Source organism: Crotalus tigris, unplaced genomic scaffold, assembly GCF_016545835.1.
Source record: "Crotalus tigris isolate CLP2741 ecotype Arizona unplaced genomic scaffold, ASM1654583v1 scf7180000018371.15429387391:27106975, whole genome shotgun sequence".
NCBI lineage: Eukaryota > Metazoa > Chordata > Lepidosauria > Squamata > Viperidae > Crotalus > Crotalus tigris.
The window spans coordinates 21282108-21300243 of record NW_024096970.1 but is presented as its reverse complement, the minus strand read 5'-3'; the positions used below and the strand labels follow the sequence as shown (position 1 = coordinate 21300243).

General features: G+C 39.8%; 1 protein-coding gene across 3 annotated transcripts in view; it reads right to left on the bottom strand.

Annotated features, from left to right (window-relative positions):
- The window catches only part of LTBP2 (latent transforming growth factor beta binding protein 2), a 134894-nt gene that overhangs the window by 36913 nt on the left and 79845 nt on the right, over positions 1-18136 (bottom strand). For all 3 annotated transcript variants that reach the window (XM_039351740.1, XM_039351741.1, XM_039351742.1), the window contains exons 15-19: positions 16618-16743; positions 16229-16357; positions 13631-13750; positions 10035-10160; positions 8046-8171 (exon numbers count right to left, since the gene is read on the bottom strand). In XM_039351740.1, coding sequence (XP_039207674.1) covers positions 8046-8171; positions 10035-10160; positions 13631-13750; positions 16229-16357; positions 16618-16743 — 627 coding nt within the window. The remainder of the gene's footprint in view (positions 1-8045; positions 8172-10034; positions 10161-13630; positions 13751-16228; positions 16358-16617; positions 16744-18136) is intronic.

Here is an 18136-nt window from a genome sequence, read left to right as displayed (position 1 = left end):
ACATTCTATCCCTAAAGAAGTTCTGTCTATACAATTTTCTTTTGTGTATATTTTAATGAGCTTTGATCTTCTTAAAATATATAGATCAAGTATCAGAGCATACTTGTGACTGTTCACTGTGGTATATATTTACTCATGCTAATGCCAAGGTCTTCTAGCTCAAACATAGAAAGACATCAGCCTGAAAGGAGAATGTGACATTCTCCTGCAGGACAGTCCAATGTTTGGAGATTTTCATATCTGATAATCTTATGGTGCATATTGTTTCTCTTTAACAAGTTTTTCCCCTGACAGTTTTGGTGCATTGGCTGGGAAGGGACGAAGCTGAAAGAGGCCTTGAGCTCCACAGGAGCATCTGACCAACTCCAGGTTTGGACTTTGGCCAATCAGCTTGTGCTCCCTCTCTGTCTACCCACACTCCACTTTGGATCAGAGAAAAGGCAAGGGGTCTCACCTTTGAAGAACTCCATTAGTAAGTTAGTAAGGGAAGTTGTTGTAGTTAAGCTAGTTAGTAGCTCATCTCCTGATTTGGCTGCAAGGGAAGGGCCACGACCAGACTTGCTTTGGGACGAGCTATATTGAGTAAGATTGTCATACCCTTAGGCAAAACAGTCTGGCATGTCCAGTGACAGTAGAAACTACTCTGGCCAGGACCTGAAAGGGAGCTGACATTCCTGGGGGCTGATCACCCCCTTGTAATATTGAGGTAGCACCTCAGGTAGAGTCATACCCTGGGGTTGGCAGTGGTCTCGTGCTTGGCAGTGGTTCTCCCTCTTGCCATTATTGACTCCATGTTGAAGTTGAAGTTATCTACTTTGGTGAGTAGATGTTTTGATGATGTGCCAGTTTAGTAATTGTACATGTTGGTGTGACTGTTAGTGTATTTGCTGTATGGAGTGTAAGGCTGTTCATGGAGATTGTGTCTATTTTAATGGCTCCTCTGGTCCTGAAAAGCATTTGTCTTCTGTGGCTTTATTTCCAGCTGGCAGCTTTCAGTTTGCGAAATAGCCTTCAGCTGGGCTTGAAAGTGTCATTTGTGAAATATTGTGTTGCAGTTGCTTTTGTTTTTTTTTCCTTTCTCCCTGTCATGTGGTTGCTTTTAATAAGTTTGTTTTGTTGTTATTACATGCCTGCTCTTTAAGGGTTTTTGTTGTGGGGACTGTAAGCTCTACATCTTGTTGCACTCCTAGGGCGGAGTTCAATTCCTGTTTTTATCCATATTTTCTTTCATTGAGTTCTGTGTTCTCTACATTGGGGGAAGGAAGAGTTCCTGGTGGCAGAAGGAATCCTTTGTGGCACACTCCCAGGGTAGACCTACTGTACATCCAGTTATCCCAATGTGTACATTTTGTCTGTTTTTTTCCAATGCTTATGGGTGTGGTGTCACTCATTTTGTTTCAATGTGTTTATTGTTCTGTGTGATGCTTGAACCTTTGTCTGTATCTATGATTATATGATATGTGATATGTGATTGCCTTCAGATTGTGTGTCAAATGCTACCTTCCCCATAGGTAAGGGTCAGGTTATTTGCTAGGTTGGTGCATTTCATGATCACTGCTATTGAAGGACTGGACCTCTTCCATAGACAAGGACTGTCTGTGTTGGCAGAGCTCAGCCTCCCTCTTTTGCCCCTGGACAATTGTCTTTCAGTTGCCCAGGTGAAAGTAAAAAACGAAAAAAAGAAAAAAAAAAGAAAAAATGGGAGAAGTAAGCAAATAAATGAACAACTACATAAGAACATTGTGTGCCCTCAAGGTCTTGCAACTGATGGATGGATGCACGATTGAGAGATAACAAAATGTAACCACAAACATTTTAGCCCGAATTGAACAGGTTAGTTTCCCACGTCCATTCACGTCTTTATAACCTTTGCTTAGGTTTTTTCTGTTCTTTTGATTTAATTTGTGGTCTCTTTGTTCTATAATGGGATGTTCCCAGCCTAAGAGGGGGGAGATTCCTAAAAAGGGTACCCTGGCATGGTATATATATGTTCAAGATTCTGTCAATACTTACAGCAATGGCATATGTTTACTTTGCAAGAACCAAGGTGTCAGTTTCCCTTTGCTGAAACATTTGACAGGAACAAATTTAAATTTTGTGACGTTGTCTCGGATGCTGTTGATATCTCTCAAACTGGGCAATTGGTCTGCTTTTGTGGTTTGGTATGCAGAAATGGAAAAGCGGTACAGGGAACAGCATTTGCAATCCTTCAAACGTAACAAGGAAAAACTGGAAAGATCATTGATCGACCTTAAGGCCTCTGTTGCAGCTGTTCAGGTTGCTCTAATGTCCATAAGAATGACTCTTTCTCAACAGACTGGACTCTCTCCACATGAGATATTAGTGAGTAGATCCATCCATACAAACGCCAGCCTCTCCTCCAACATTCCTATATCTGAAAGACATTCATATGCTGGCCACTGCTATGTTGACCTCTTGCCAAGCTCTTCTCACATCTCTTAAAGATTGTCATTCACAGATTACAGCAGCTATGCCCAATAAACTATTACATCCCTGCCATTCATTAAAAGTTGGCGATTGGATTCTGAAAAAAGTATTTCAGGGTAAGAACTGTTTGGCTCCTCGTTGGAAAGGACCATTCCAGATCCTGTTGACCACCAACACTGCTGTGGGATGTCACGGTCTGACCTTCTGGGTGCATGCTTCACACTGTAGGAAGGTACTAACCCCAAATGAGGAAGTTGCACAATCTAAGCCATCCCAACCCAACAAGACAAAGATTGAAGCTTTGTCCAACAGAGGAGTAAGTGCTGATAACCTCTGCCCCCATCCAGCCAAGGTGTCTCCATCCTGGCCTGCCAGCCATTTGTTCAAGGCCGCAGCTGGCCAAAGGTCCCATCCGGCTCCTTTGGCAACGAAAAAAAGAATGCATCCAGACCAGAAAATGAAAAGTTAACTATGTCAGAAAAGACAAATCTTCTGTGTTGCTTGATTGTAAATCTCCAATAATGCCCCTGATGTCGGTAAGCTTCCGAGACAGAGACAGCAGCATTGCCTTATGTATTCCAGATATTTCACCCCATCTGTTGATTAAGCACCCTCAAGCACTTCATTTGTACCACCTTCTATGGCCTTATTTGTACAATGCTGGAATGTGAAAATATCTGTTGATGATCCACGTTTGTGTATAATCCAACCTGTACCTCCATGAAATGCTTGCCTTGCCCAACTATTTTTCAAGCTTACTTTGTACTGACTGCCTTACTATATGACTGCAACTTGCATTATGTCATGACCCCTTTTGGTCTTAAACCCAAAAGTGTATACTTTGTAATAATGTAGTATCCTCATGAAACCATAAACTTCATGATGCTGCTTGCATATTGTCCTTCCGGTGCAAATATAATGTACGGTTTACTGGTTTGTATACTAGCTTCATCTACTATATAACAGGTGCATGTTTTGTAGTCAGTCTTTCTTTCTAGTTTCTTTGATCTGTTTCAAGTATTAAGGTTTCCACATTTGTCACCAGCCACACCCAGCTTGATAACGGTAAGGAAATACTTAAATCTAAAGTAGTAGCTGGAAAGATAAGCATTAACTTTATTGTCACTCTTAATCATGAACTAGCAATACTGTAGTCTCCTTTCAAATCCAGAGCCATCTATTAACTGTACAGTATTACTATATATAATTAAATATCTGCCAATCCTTCCTCTCTGTTGGAAATTTTTGGATAATTTGCATTTGCAACAGGTTTGCCTCTCTTCTACCTTAAAATGTCTGGGCATATTTTTTTAAGTGTACACCTATAATGTGGAAAATGATCTCTAATAAAATTATTACTTCTGTAGAATTCCCTTTATGATAATAAAAAAAATCTCCATAATTATATAGTTGTGCAAACACTCCAGAGAATATAACATTGAAATAGGAATTAATTTATGCATATTTATAAATTCTAAATGTTTAATGGTATCACAATGTACATTTCTAATTTTTGAACAATAGAATTCTCCATATTTTACTGAAACAGCATCATTCAGATTATAACCCTAACCCTAACCTGGGGGTAGGCAACCTTGGCTCTTTTATGACTCATGGACTTCAACTCCCAGAATTCCTGAGCCAGCATGGTTGACTCAGGAATTCTGGGAGTTGAAGTCCACGAGTCATAAAAGAGCCAAGGTTGCCTACCCCTGCCCTAACCCTACGACCACAAATGAGCCCAAAATTTCTGTGGGTAAGTGAGGCAATTGTTAAGTATATTGTGCACAGTTTTACAATCTTTTTGCAACAGTTGTTAAACAAATCACTATAGTTATTAAGTAAATCACGTGGTCCTTAAACAAATCTGGCTTCTCCCATTGACTTTGCTTGTCAGGAGCGGGCTGGGAAGGTTACAAATGGTGATCACATGATCCCAGGACAGTGCAACTGTCATACATACACACATGCCAGTTGCCAAACATCTATATCTTGATCACATGACCATGGGATGCTGCAGTGGTATTAAGTATGAAAAACAATCATAGGCCACTTTTTTTAGTGTCGTTGTAATTTTGAATGTTTACTAAATGAATGGTTGTAAGTCAAGGACTACCTGTATAGGTTTTTTTTTTAACTGCCTAGTTTTCAAATTTAGAATGGACATTTCTACATGTGTAAAACATGTGTCATTTACTGTATCAGAGAACAATTCTAACATAGGAAGCATTTAAAAGAAACAAAATGTATTGTTGGAAAAATATGTAGGCAATTATTTTATATAATTAGTTTCTATAGTCCATTTTTTCTCATTTTAACTCTTTATAGAAAAATATCATTGTATATGTGACATCCTTAACTGGGAAACTGCTGGAATTCCTATTGAGGTCAACTTCAATTTTAGTCTCCACATTTTTCTATTCCTATTTTCCAAAGCTAGTTCTTCAAAACAGCAAGCAAACATAAAAAGCAATTAATCATTGTTAATTTTCTTATTTCTAATAAGCTGATTTTAATTTATCTGAATTTAGTTTTTTAGCTGATTTTCATTGCAACTTTATTTATTTCACATTTTCTTTGTTAAACTTTTTATTTTATAGTGGCATAGTTGTTTTACTGGCATCATAACCTAATTATTCTCTCACAGAAAAGAGGATTGTGGGAGGATTTGATACTGAAAATCTAATTTGATACTGAAAATCTAATATGACACTTCTTGATCTCTCTGTTGTCATGGTCCATTAAATGTCTAGAACAGTGGTTCTCAACTTTCCTAATGCCGTGGCCCTTTAATACAGTTCCTCATGTTATGGTGACCCCCAGCCATAAAATTATTTTCGTTGCTACTTCATAACTGTAATTTTGCTACCGTTATGAATTATAATGTAAATATCTGATATGCAGGATCAGACTCTAGAGTAGACTCTAGAAGATAGAAGCATCCAACAAAAGGAATTCCACAACTACAGGTAGTCCTCAGCTTACGACCATGACTGAGCCCAAAATTTCTGTTGCTAAGCAAGGCAGTTGTTAAGTGAGTTGCACCCATTTTACAACCTTTCTTGCTGCAGTTGTTAAGTGAATCACTGCAGTTATTAAGTTAGGAACACAGTTGTTAAATGAATCTGGCTTCCCCATTGACTTTGCTTGTCAAAAGATTGCTAAAAATAATCACATGACCCTGGGACACTGCAACCGTCATAAATACAGGCCAGTTGCCAAGCATCCACATTTTGATCACATGACCAAGCTGCAAGAGAATGGAAGAAAGGAAAAGGGTTATAAATAAAAAATCAGAACCCCTGTAACATTTTGTGGATGAAGCGAGGGGTTACGTGACTACTTTTTCATGGAAGTTTCCCAAAACAGAAGGATACGACTTTACAGCTGTCCCAGATTCCAGCTATTTCATTCCCTCCTTCCAACATTTTCACCTTCCACTGAGCGTACTTGATTCTCATCTAAATGTTTTCTGACAAGTCCCACTCTCAATGCATTTCCTTTTTCCTAACAATTTCTGGCAGTGGAGTATACACTTCCCCAATCGGAGCCTCGCCTTTGGATCCTGACCAGGCGGGAGGCAGAACAAAAGGAAGCTATTTAAAGGAGGGAGGAGGGAAAATCCCGAGGTTGGCTTGCTCCTGATTCACGATGAAAAAGGCAAAGGGAAGCTCGCAATTTGGGCTGGCAGGCTGGCTTGCTAGCTTTCTCACCCGTGCCAACTCCCTTCTCTTCACTTGCAGCTGGGCGATTCCGAGTTTAAGTGCAGCTCCTAACTACCCCGAGGAAAATCCCATGGATGGGGGTGGGGAGACTCAATTAAGGTGCTTGCAACCCCCCCCCACACACAAGGGCAGAGACCAGCCCCATGAATGGTCATCCTGGCTCATGCCCACACAAAGCAGCAACTCCGATCTAGACGGGGGGGGTTCAACAGAAAGGAGGCGAGCGAGTGAACAACACATCGGATGCACCAGCCTATCTTCTGCTGCCCACAGCAGCCCCCCTCCCTCGCAAGCCATTATTCATTTTTAGCAGCTGCGGATCCGATTTTGCCAACCAAAAATAAAAAAAAAATACCCGGGGATTGGGGGAGGCTGCGGGGGAGAGAGAGAGAGAGAGAGGTACCAAGTCTGTGCCTTGCTCTAAGAATGCGCTTTCCAGGTTTCTTTTAAAAAAAATAAACTTTTAAAAAAATACAATCCAAAAGCGCTATTTAAAAAAGCAATTGCACTGAATGCATCAAGGCGAGCTGGCGGAAAGAAAAGATGATCGCCGGCACTTTTATTCACAGACACCAGATTTATTTTTTCCCCAGATCATACAATGTCCATTCCTCCCTCCAAAAGGAAGGGAATCAAAATACAAAAGGAACCCACCCCCACGGCAAAGCCCTCCAGTGTGCTGATTCCCCAGCTAACAACCCTTCCCTCCCTCCTTCCTCCTCCTCCTCCTGCCTCACTCCCCCTTAACTCCCTGCCAACCCGTCTCCCCTCTTCCACCGAGGAGTGAGTGACTGCATGCAAGCGTGATCTGGAGCAGCTCAGATTCCCCGGGAAGATACATCATGGACACCAATGTCTGGGCCGCAGCTTCTGATTGGTGAAAAGTCTGGGAGAAGGTGGGCTGAGTCGTTGGGTCTCGCTAACTCTACCTGAGAGACGAGGAGTTGCTCCTTTGATGCTTTAAGTCTTACCATTCTCTGTGTTGTTTTTATCCGCCTGGAGACGGATACAGAAATGGTGTCTCTGTTCCTAAGACATTGGAAATATATGTTTTCCGATGGTCTTAGGCGAGCCCTATGAAAGAGTCGTTCAACCCCCAAAGGGGTCGTGACCCACAGGTTGAGAACCACTGGTCTAGAATATGTGGGGACCATCCAATTAAATAAACATCCCTCTCATCCCTCAAAACATAGGAGTTCACATTTTTCACTCAATAAAATGATGATCATATTTGCATTTGTGTGTGAGCTCTCAACCATTCCATTTGTAAAGAATTTTTTAAAATTAAATTCTATATAAAAATGGATGGAAAATTAACCATTTTAGATAATTATTGGATGACCATTAGATGACAGCAATAAGATGCAACAAACTATAGCACTTTGCTTGCCATTGATTGATTTCCAGAGTTTTTTACTACTGATCTGGTAGCCCTTAATGTCTGGTCTTCTAATTTACAACTTTAAAAACAAAAGCAGATTAGCTTATTTAATCACAATAAATAATCACGCCCTTCTTTTTTTCATTTTCCTGACCCATTTTCTTGTTCTTCTCCAAACTGACCTAATTTAATGTAATGAATGTTATCTGCAAAGCTGTAACCAACTCATTAATACATTAATCACTGCCAAATATTTCCAATCTCAATATCTTCAAGTATTTCATAATAGCCTGCCAAAACTATGAACTGTAGCCTGGGAAAAACAGGATCAATATTCTACAAAATGCTTTCCTCCTAGGTGATGAATCTGGGAAAGGAAAAATCAATCCAGATCATAATCACTACTTCTTCCACTTTTAAATGCACACAGGCCTAAAATAGGCCAAGTATTTCAGTCATTCAGCCATGCAGAACGAAGTCAATATTGTTACCTTCACAAGACTGTCTGTTAGATGAGAGAACATAGCCTATTTCACAAGCTTGGCAAGTGAAGGAGCCTGGTGTATTAGTGCAGATTCCCTGTGGGCAGGCCATGTGTGAATTGCATTCATCAATATCTGGAGGGGAAAAAACAAGAGTTTCACTGACATACTATAGAATATGGAAGAGGAAAAGTTCAGGAAGTGTCCTTATCATACATTTATCTCTCACTGTAGTTCTGACAAGAAAACAGTTCGGACAATACTCTCTCAAAAAGTGCTTTCAGAGCTCATTTAAATTTCTTCAGAGCTTCTGAACTCACAGAGATTATGTACCAAATCCATCCAATGTATGATTGAAAATGCTTCCAGCAGATATTTAAAAATGATATGCTACATCCAATTATTTCTTCATATCAAGTAATATTCACTATATACTGTTTATATACACAGCTTCCAATCAGTTTTCAATTAATTTCAATCAATAAGTTATTCAGATAACTTGATTTCTAAGACCACAACAAAAGCTTGTTATTTATAAGACAGTCTATACCAGGGCTTTTCAACCGGTGGTACACATACCACTTGTGGTACATTAACAAGTGGCAGGTAGTACGCAGCCCTGCCTAGTCAAGTGTAGTGGGGGAGGAAAAGAGCCAGCGCAGGCAAGGACTTATGTGAGAGAGTTCTCTGGAGCTGCAGAGTGGCTTGGGTGAGGCAAAGGCCCCAGGCTCACTTCTGGCTCACCCTCCCCCATGAGAAAGGAGGAGGGGGGCAGAGACAGGAGAGGCTATAAAAGGAGGCAGTTTGGGCAGGAGAAGGAGAGAGAAAAAAGCAGCAGCCTTGGGAGGAGGTGGAGTCAGCTTTAGCTGCACCAAAGGGAAAGGAGGAGGAGGAGGGTGGGGGGACAGGAGAGGAGATCAAGCAGGCCAGCCATGAGCTGATCTACAACTGCTGTGGCAGCCACCTGTGCTGGCAGCAGCAAACAGGAAAGAAATGCAGTGGGGGAGGGGTCACCCTCCAAGAGGAATGAAAAAAGGCAGCAATGGCTGGAGGTGAGGCAGGGAGATGGAGAGTGGAAGGAGTCTTATGTGCTTTTGTGACTTTGAAGTTCTGGGATTTGTGCAATGTGGGCTTTGTGTTCTTAAGGAGTGTTTGGCAATTTCTATTTGGCTGATGGCTCCTGTTAGCTTCTATTGCTCTGCTATTGTTAGCTGTAAGTTTTGCTGCAAGGGATTTTGAAGTATTTTTCTCCTGAATAGATTTTGCCTGTAGCATTCCTTTACTTATGAATGGAGCCATTTGGGGAGGTTGTCTTAGCCGGAAGCCAATACTTACTACATTTTTTTTCTTCCTTAAGTGCCTGCTGTCTCCTTAACTTTCCTTTCTAGCCAGTAAGCTAATTCTTAAAGGGGAATGTGCCCTTTTAAGCTAGTTCACTCAGCAGTTTGTCTTTTCTGTCTCTGGAAGCTTTTCCTTGTTTGATAAATATATGAAAGAGAGAAAATGTGTGTGGTGGTTCAAATTCTTCCTTTAGAAGGAGGTGGGCATGAGAAAGAGGGAAGGAGGGAAGGAGGGAGGGAAGTCCCATCTTAGACTTGGCCACCAGCAGCCCTGCCATTGACTTTGCTTGTCAAAAGGTTACAAAAGGGGATCACATGACCTGGGACACTGTGACCATCATAAATATGAATCAGTTGCCAAGCATCCAAATATAAATCACATGACCCTGGGCATGCTGCAATGGTCATAAGTGTGGAAAATGGTCATAAGTCATTTCAGTGCAATTGCAACTTTGAACAGGGTTTTTTTTTTTTTTTTGGTCATCAAGTTTTTGACACCTTGCTAGGTGGTACTCAAATATTGCCATATCCTAAAAGTGGTACAATCGATGAAAAGGTTGAAAAGCCCTGGTCTATACAATCTTCTGGATCAGGCTAATGTATATTTTTTTAGTTAATGAGAAATTTTCTTTATCATCATATCAAGCCACATATATACCTTCACACGTTCTTCCATCCATTGATGCAATATAGCCATTACCACAATCCACACAAGAAAAGGAGCCCTCAGTGTTGATGCAACGCCCTCTGGGACAGATGTTATAGGTCGTACACTCATCAATATCTGTGTCAAACAAATAAGAGAAATACGGAACTGAATTTTGAGTTCCGAACTTGGCAGAGCAACAACAGAACATAAAGAGCCCTATTTAACTTTCAACAAATGATGCTATAGGCAAAAGAACAATGTGTGCAAAAGTTATCAAGAAATAGCTATATTCCAAGTTGTTATTAGAAACTTCATGAAGTTATCCAGAAATACGTAAAAATTGTATTAAGAGGTCTTGCATCTGGCACAATGAAGATTAAGAAATTAAAGCTTCAATGCAGAAAATAAAAAAGGTGAAAAAACTTTAACTTCTTTCTAACTACTGATCAGCCTATTATAAGGTCATTGGATGATTATGAACTTTTAATTATATAGCAACATAAAATTATGAAGATACAGGGATAAGGTCTTGCACAGGGACAAGAGGAGCTGTATATTGTTACAAAGTACTCGTGAAGGAGAGAGAACTAGAGTTTATATTTTGACTCAGAGTAACCAGCAAAATTTTACCTATAATCTTTCATCCTATGATATTTAGATTAGATAATCTTTGCTACAGACCATCAGTGTTATTCCCACTTAAGCTTACTTTGATTTTCTTTTAAATTCTACTGTTGATTTCTACCATTTGATCACTGACCCATTTATTGTGAACATATTATACTATGAATTGCAGTCTACCATCAGTTTCTTGTAATGGTTGATGAGTAGAGATGATTGTTGATTAAAAAAAAATCACTCCTGTATCTTTGTGGTTTATAGCCTTATTCTCTTACTTAAGGTTTGTTTTCTTAACCAGAACCATCATTTACTACCAAGTTCATGTTCTGTTTCTTATCCTGTGCCACATCCTAATTTGGTGAAACTTATTTATATAGATCCATATTAAGGTTTTGCTACTTCTGTTTTCTACCAGTGACTGTCTAATGAGGAAAACATCTGCCACTGATAGCACTGAGGCAGGAATGAGGTAAGACTGGTCACTGCTAGACTCGTTCTTGTGGCCTTCCTTCTCTCATTCTTTAAGCTGAGTAAGGTAAAACAATAACAACAACAAAAACAGGTTTTGCATAAGCAAAACCAGAGCTTTTTTTCTCATTGAATGCCCAGGATGGAGTTCCGGCACCTTTTTTGGATGGAACCTTGTAGGGTAGGCAAGGTGGGTTGTATGACATGTGTGAGTTCTGGTACCTTTTTTTTTTTTTTTTTAAGAAAAAAAGCACTGAGCAAAACATACCAGCTCCCAGATTTCTAAGGGAGGGAGCACAATCTGATCCACTAATCCACTTACCTTGTGGTAAAAACAGCAAGGGCCAGGGAATTTAATTACTCCATTAACTGCTAGCTAAGTAGCCTAACACTTCAGGCAGAACTACTGAAGGTAATTCTAAAAGACAATCTGCACAGTGCTGCTGTGTCCAGCTCTTTAAGGAAATTTCAGAATAGAGGAGACAGGGCTAACTAGGAATTAGAGGGATCCTATCTTGTTGCTCACAGAGTCACTTTCTGTGAAATATTAATTGGATTGATTAACAAATAAATAGCAGACAGAAATACCCAATAACAACATAACATTATGATCATAAATGGAAAAGGTCTTGCACGGGGACAAGAACAAAGGATAACTTGCCTTTGGTTCTGTTGTCATGGGTGGTGATGCTTAACAGATTTTAAAACCCTGAGGATAAGGGGCCACCTAATGAAGGGGAGAAATGCTACCTTGGTTTCCTCTTATGTCCAAATATTGCTCACCCAGTTTCAACCTGAAGAGGTTTTGCTGTGATGACTGTAACAATTTAATTTCAACAAAATAAGCAAAAAAAACTTAATGACTTAATGGCAGGGGAAATCAGTCTGAAGCATTTCAGCCTTGCAGCAATTAAACAAGTATGTGCAAAGTATAAAATCTAAAGTTGCTGATTTCTGACAGACTTGCTCAATACTGTTGACTTAATGATGGATTCATATAACAACTATTGGTCTCAGGGTAGGAGTTGGAGATAGTACACTATAGATATGCAAGGTGATAGTTCCTGATAGTTTAACTTCCAAAGATAATAAACGTGGCCAAAGCTAGCTCCTCCTCAATGTTTGCAATGAATTTCATTTAATCTTCCTAATCTGTCCAATATTTGGGGGTAAAGTGGCTTTGTTCCATTGGTTGATTGTCCTCATTGTCAGGAAGTTTCTCCTTAATTCCAGGTTGCTTCTCTTTTTGAACAGTTTCCAACCATTGTTTCTCATCCTTCCCTCTGGTGCACAATCTGACTCCCTCTGCCTTGTGGCAGCCCCTCAGATACTGAATACTGCTATCATGTCTCCTCTATTTCTTCTTTTCTTTAGACTAGCCAAGCCCAAGTTCCACAGTCATTTTTCGTATGTTTTAGCCTCCAGGCCTTTGATCATCTTAGTTGCTTTTCTCTGAATTTTTTCCAAACTCTCAACATCTTTTTTGTGATGTGGTGATCAAAATTGGCTGCAGTATTCCAGGTGTGGTCTTACTAGGGCTTTATAAAGCGGTACTAATAGTTTGCATGATCTTGATTCTATGCCTCTGTTTATACAACCTAGGATTGTATTAGCTTTTTTGGTTGTTGCTGCACACTGCTGGCTCATAGTTAAGAGAAAAATGTTTGACACAATCAAAGGAAATTAGTGGCACATGCAGGAAAGAAGAATCAACTAAACTTTTTAGAATTGTTTTGTTAGAGGAAATGATATAGGATAGCACTGAAAAACTGAAATATAAACCTCTTCATATCAATTTTTAATTTGTATCTTACTTTTTACTGGAGAGAGGATTATATTCAGTGAAAAGGCATATCTTTACTCTCAGGAGGCCCCATAGCCAGCCTCCACATCTTTAATTTGAAAAAAAGGGGGAAATCTCTGTCCAGTATCTTGCCTGTTTGAATCAATAAGCAGTGCTGAATTAGACAGACATTTTCTGTAAGACAGTTTGTTTTATTATAAGCCAGCATTTTTCAGTATCACTGTTGTTTGGAGCAGGCAAAATATTGAAATAGAAGTGCTGGAAATATTTTGAATATTCTACATTTTTTTTTGGTTCTGAAGAAAACCAATTATGATTTATTTACTTCTGGAAACATCTTCAGAGATACCTGATTTAAACCAATATATGTAGGTTGTAAAAGGGAAGTCAGAATATAAAAACAGCACTATTTGGTATTTTCCTTCTTTCCAGAAGAGGGCAATCTCTGTTCAGCAGATTCTCTATCAGCATTACTTCATACATTCTACTTATTTATAACTAGATAAAAGTTAAATTTGAATGAACATAATAAATGGGCATGTTCTCTGTTAAAGATACAACTCATATTAAACAGCTGAGGTCAATCTGTAAGGAATGAATTTATACACGTTGAGTACATTAAACAAGGTTTATCAAACTACTTGGCAAGAAAGATCAAAATTAGCTATGAAAGGAGAACATTTCAGAAAACAGAGGTCTTTTGCAAACTTACCTTCACACTGTCCTTTGTGATTCAGGAAGTAGCCTATTTTGCACTCACAGTGATACGAGCCAGGTATGTTGATACACTGCCCTCCATGGCACATATTGGGCTGGTCACATTCATTTAGATCTGTTAATTCACAGCAATGGCTCTTCAGTAAAAATTATCAAACCAAATTGCTAAGATGCACCATGGTTAAGTGCTTAGCTCCTTATATTATCCTCTTAATACAGTATGTTTAAACTGGAATGACCAGGGCAAATCATCATACCTTAAACACATTAATGAGAGATCTAGTTCTCTGGCAAAGTCTATAATACCAGGAAAAACAGAAGGAAAGAGAAGAGGACAACCAGCAGAAGGTAAATGAACTCAATTACAGTGGCAATGGGACAAAAATTGGGAGAACTGAAAGACTAGGTTGGGCACAAATTGTCCTGAAGAAAATCTATGTCACTGACTTGATGGCATATAATCAATCAATAATTAACATTTAATCTAATTTTCATATTTCAGAATGTAAATGCTTCTGCAGAATTATGCAGAGACAGAGGTTTTTAGATACACATCATGCTATTGTTTTTCTGTTCATTTACTGCCAGATTTAATGAAAGATTAATTATCTTTTTTACTATTTATATGCTTTATTAAATCTGCTATCTGCTATCTTTAACAAAAGCATAGGGCAGGAAATTGAAAATGATGTAAGAATACAATAATAATGGCATGTAAAAGCTAAACAATAAAATAAAATATGGCAATAAATTCCAGAGCACCCGGTTTTGTTTGTTTTTTTTCAGATATATGTATTGATAAGACAAAGGAAAGGTTAGCAAATTTTCTTGGCCACAAAAGATAAAAGAACTGAGATCTGCAGGCAAGACAGAAATAAAACAAAACATTCCCTCTCTCTCTCTGTGTGTGTATATGTATGTGTATGTATATATATATGTACATATGTACGTATATATATATATATATATATATATATATATATATATATATATATAGTGTGTGTGTGTGTGTGTGTGTGTGTGTGTGAAGTGTTACCCCCTCAGAGGCCGCCAAAGCCCAGGCCCTCCCAGCCCCACTCTCCTCTCTGCACTGCACTCTCAAGGTGTTAGTAAAGTGTCTTTTCTAGCAGAAGCTCACACGAAGTGAGGAGGTGGCAGACTCTGGTCGTCAAAGGGGGGCTTTCAGGAACAAAGATGACTAGCCCCTAGCCCCGATAGTCAATGTGTGACTGTGTTTAACAGCCCCAGACAGTCATAGCAGCAATAGTCAATGATTTCACAGCGACTGTTTGGAAACAAGTGGGGTGGGGAAAACCCCAGCTCCAGGCAATGATAGGAACATGAACCAAGGTAGTCAGCGTTCTGCAGTAACAGCTTGCCCCACAAGGGCAACTCCCCATAATGTCTATAACTTGCACAAGTAACAATAATCAAAGTTCGGATGGCCGCTAGTCTCCAAAGCAGTAACAACCAGCCTCTCCTTTTCTTCTGTTGTCGCTCGCGGTCTCAGGTCTCATCGATGTCAAAACCCCTCCCCCCTTTCCTTTATTGTTAAAATCTGAATTTAGCAACCCAGCAACTTTCTCTCTCCTCACTCTCTCTCTTGCCTCCGCTCGGGATATTCCCCCTGCGAAAGAAAGCAGTAAAATTCCACCTTTCTCTCCCTCTCCCTCCCTCCCTCCCTCTCTCTCCCTCTCTCTCTCCCCCCCCTCTCTCTCTCCTTCCCTCTCCTTCACAGAAAGGGATCAACTAAAATCTCAAATTCCTCTTCGACTTCACCTGGCAACAGAAACCACCCCCACCACCTTTCTTTCCTCATTTTTCTTTCCTTCTGCCCGATCCACGCCCACTGTGCCCAAAACCGGCAGCAGCTGTCGGAGCTTCCCTCTCCTTGGGCAGGCTCCTGCAAAGCCCTTCAGCCAGCCCCACTACATATGTATACACACACACACACACACACACACACACACACACACACACACACGTATATATGTGTGTGTGTGTATCTATATCTATATCTATCTATCTATCGATACACATACATACATACACACACACACACACACATACACAGTGGGAGAGTGAGAACCTAATCAATATAATTTGATTTATGATCTGCATTAATAGAAAAGCATCAAGTTCTCAGGGTTTTTAAAGAATTAAACCTGCAAACAAATTTGCCTCTGTTTTCGTGTTTAAAATTTCTCTTACATTCAAGCTTTTAAATGTAACTTTCTCTTACCTACAAATGTTTTATTATGAACATTCCCTAAAAATCATTACATAATGAAAATCTCCCACTCTATTTGTTACTTAGTTTTTTAAAAGACAAATGTTCCTGATAAAACATCTTTTTTAAAAAAAAAATAACATGCCAGCTTATATTCAATTTTTGAAAACATTATACCTTTTCAGACACCACCTGAATATAAATATAAATTTGTGACACAAAAAATAGATCCTGAAAGACTCTACATGATGCAGCCCTCAGTGGTGCAGAATAAGGTATTTGGTGGAACTTGCAGATCTTTTCCCATATAAATAAGTGGTGAATTTCTTTTACATTCTTTAATTTCATAGAAACGTTACTCACCCTGACATGTTTGCATGTTTTGTGAAGTGAGAATGCTATACCCAGAGAAACAGATACAAGAATAAGAGCCTTCAGTGTTGACACAGTGACCCTTCCCATCACATGGATTTCTCTCACATTCATCAATATCTGAAACAAGAGGAGATAGCTAACAACATTTTGAAACTGTCCTCCATATCTGTTCTGTAGGGACAGATGAAATGAAAAATGTAGTTTGTAGAAAGCTGAACTAAAAATCACTTATTAAAATCTTATGCATAGCTTCTTGAGTTACATTCTTTATTTCCCAGTCTCTCTTTAACAACTTCTATATTTTAAACAATTTTTCTTGTGTATTCATACTGCACAGACTATTTCCACCAGTAAAACTAATTAAATAATTAAAATACCAATGCAATAAGTGTGACTAGGATGTTGTTGATATCCAGGATAACACAAGCAAGTATATCCTTCAGGAAAGTTCACACAAGTGCCTGGCCCACATATATCAGGTGAAGAGGAGCATGGATTTATCTCTAAAAAAGAAAAAGAAAAATGTCGTCAGGGAACAAATAAAATAGGTGTGTGCTGTTGTCCTAGATCCAAGACAAATGTAGATATTTTTACCTTAATTAATGAAATTCATTTGTGCAAGACACAGCAAAGGCTATATCTTAAAAGGGAATCAATACTACTAGTCTAAACATAAAAATGTTATGCCCTGAGTTTGCCTGGTTTATATAATTTATAAACCAAGATTTATAAAGATATATTCCTCTTCCAATAGCTTCATTCTGGATTATACCAAACTCACTGGAGAAAATTTGGAATCAGCCCAGCAATATGCAAGAGCTCAAAAAACACCCACATCTCTCAATAGACTTCAAAAATCCCACCAATCAGCCAGCTCACAAACAAACCAATACAGACAAAAGAATATTGAGACAATCTTTGCTATGGGCTCTTTCCAAGAACGTTTTAGTGCAGAGCATAATGGCAGGGGCAGCTCTCCCAGACATTGAGACAAGTCTGAAACAACACAGCTGCTATTAACCAAGCAGTAAACATATGTCTGCCTGAGGTCACAAATTGTCTCACTCCTCCTCCAAAAATGCCCATGACTCAACTGTGTGACCTGAAATAAATGCCAAGAGACACTGTATAGCAGGGGTGTCAAACTCAATTTCATTGAGGGCCGCATCAGCATTGCGGTTGCCCTCAGGGGGCTGGGTGGGTGTGGCCAGGATGGGTGTGGCCTACTGGGTGGGTGTGGCCAGGATGGGTGTGGCCTACTGGGTGGGCATGGATGGAGTGGGTGTGACGTAAAGGGTGCCTGTAGGGGCCTGGGCAGGAGTGGGATAGATCTGAGGGTCTCTGGCAGAAGGGGGTGGGACAAGGGCAAGTGCCAAGGCAAAGTCCACTGGAGAAGCCTCACTGTTCCTCTCAGGCCATGTAGCGGGGGGGGAGAGCTTATGGAGCTAAGACTGAATGCATTTCAGCATAGATGGCCACCACAAAATTGTACATTGGCTCCCAGCTGGCCTGGGCCGGGGCCAAGGCAGAGGGGGCTGTTCCCTCACTGTTTCCAGGATGGCTTTGTGGGCCACATGAAACCACTTCGCGGGCCGCATCTGGCCCCTGGGCCTTGTGTTTGACATGTCTGCTCTATAGCCTTCCAGCTCTGCCATTGTTCTGTAGTCAAGAAGTGTTATTTTTCTAGAAATCCTTCCCAGATTTGCTTGAAAAGGGCTACTTGTGATATAAGCAGCACAGAAATGAGTATTCTGAACATAATCTTATTTTGTTAGAGTTATTACAATAGTTGAGGACTGAATTAGAAAGTTGCTGGCTCAAACAGCATCTTAGTCATGAACTTACAAAGTCTCTCGACAAAGCCTATTTTCTATTTTAGGATCCCAACCTACAATA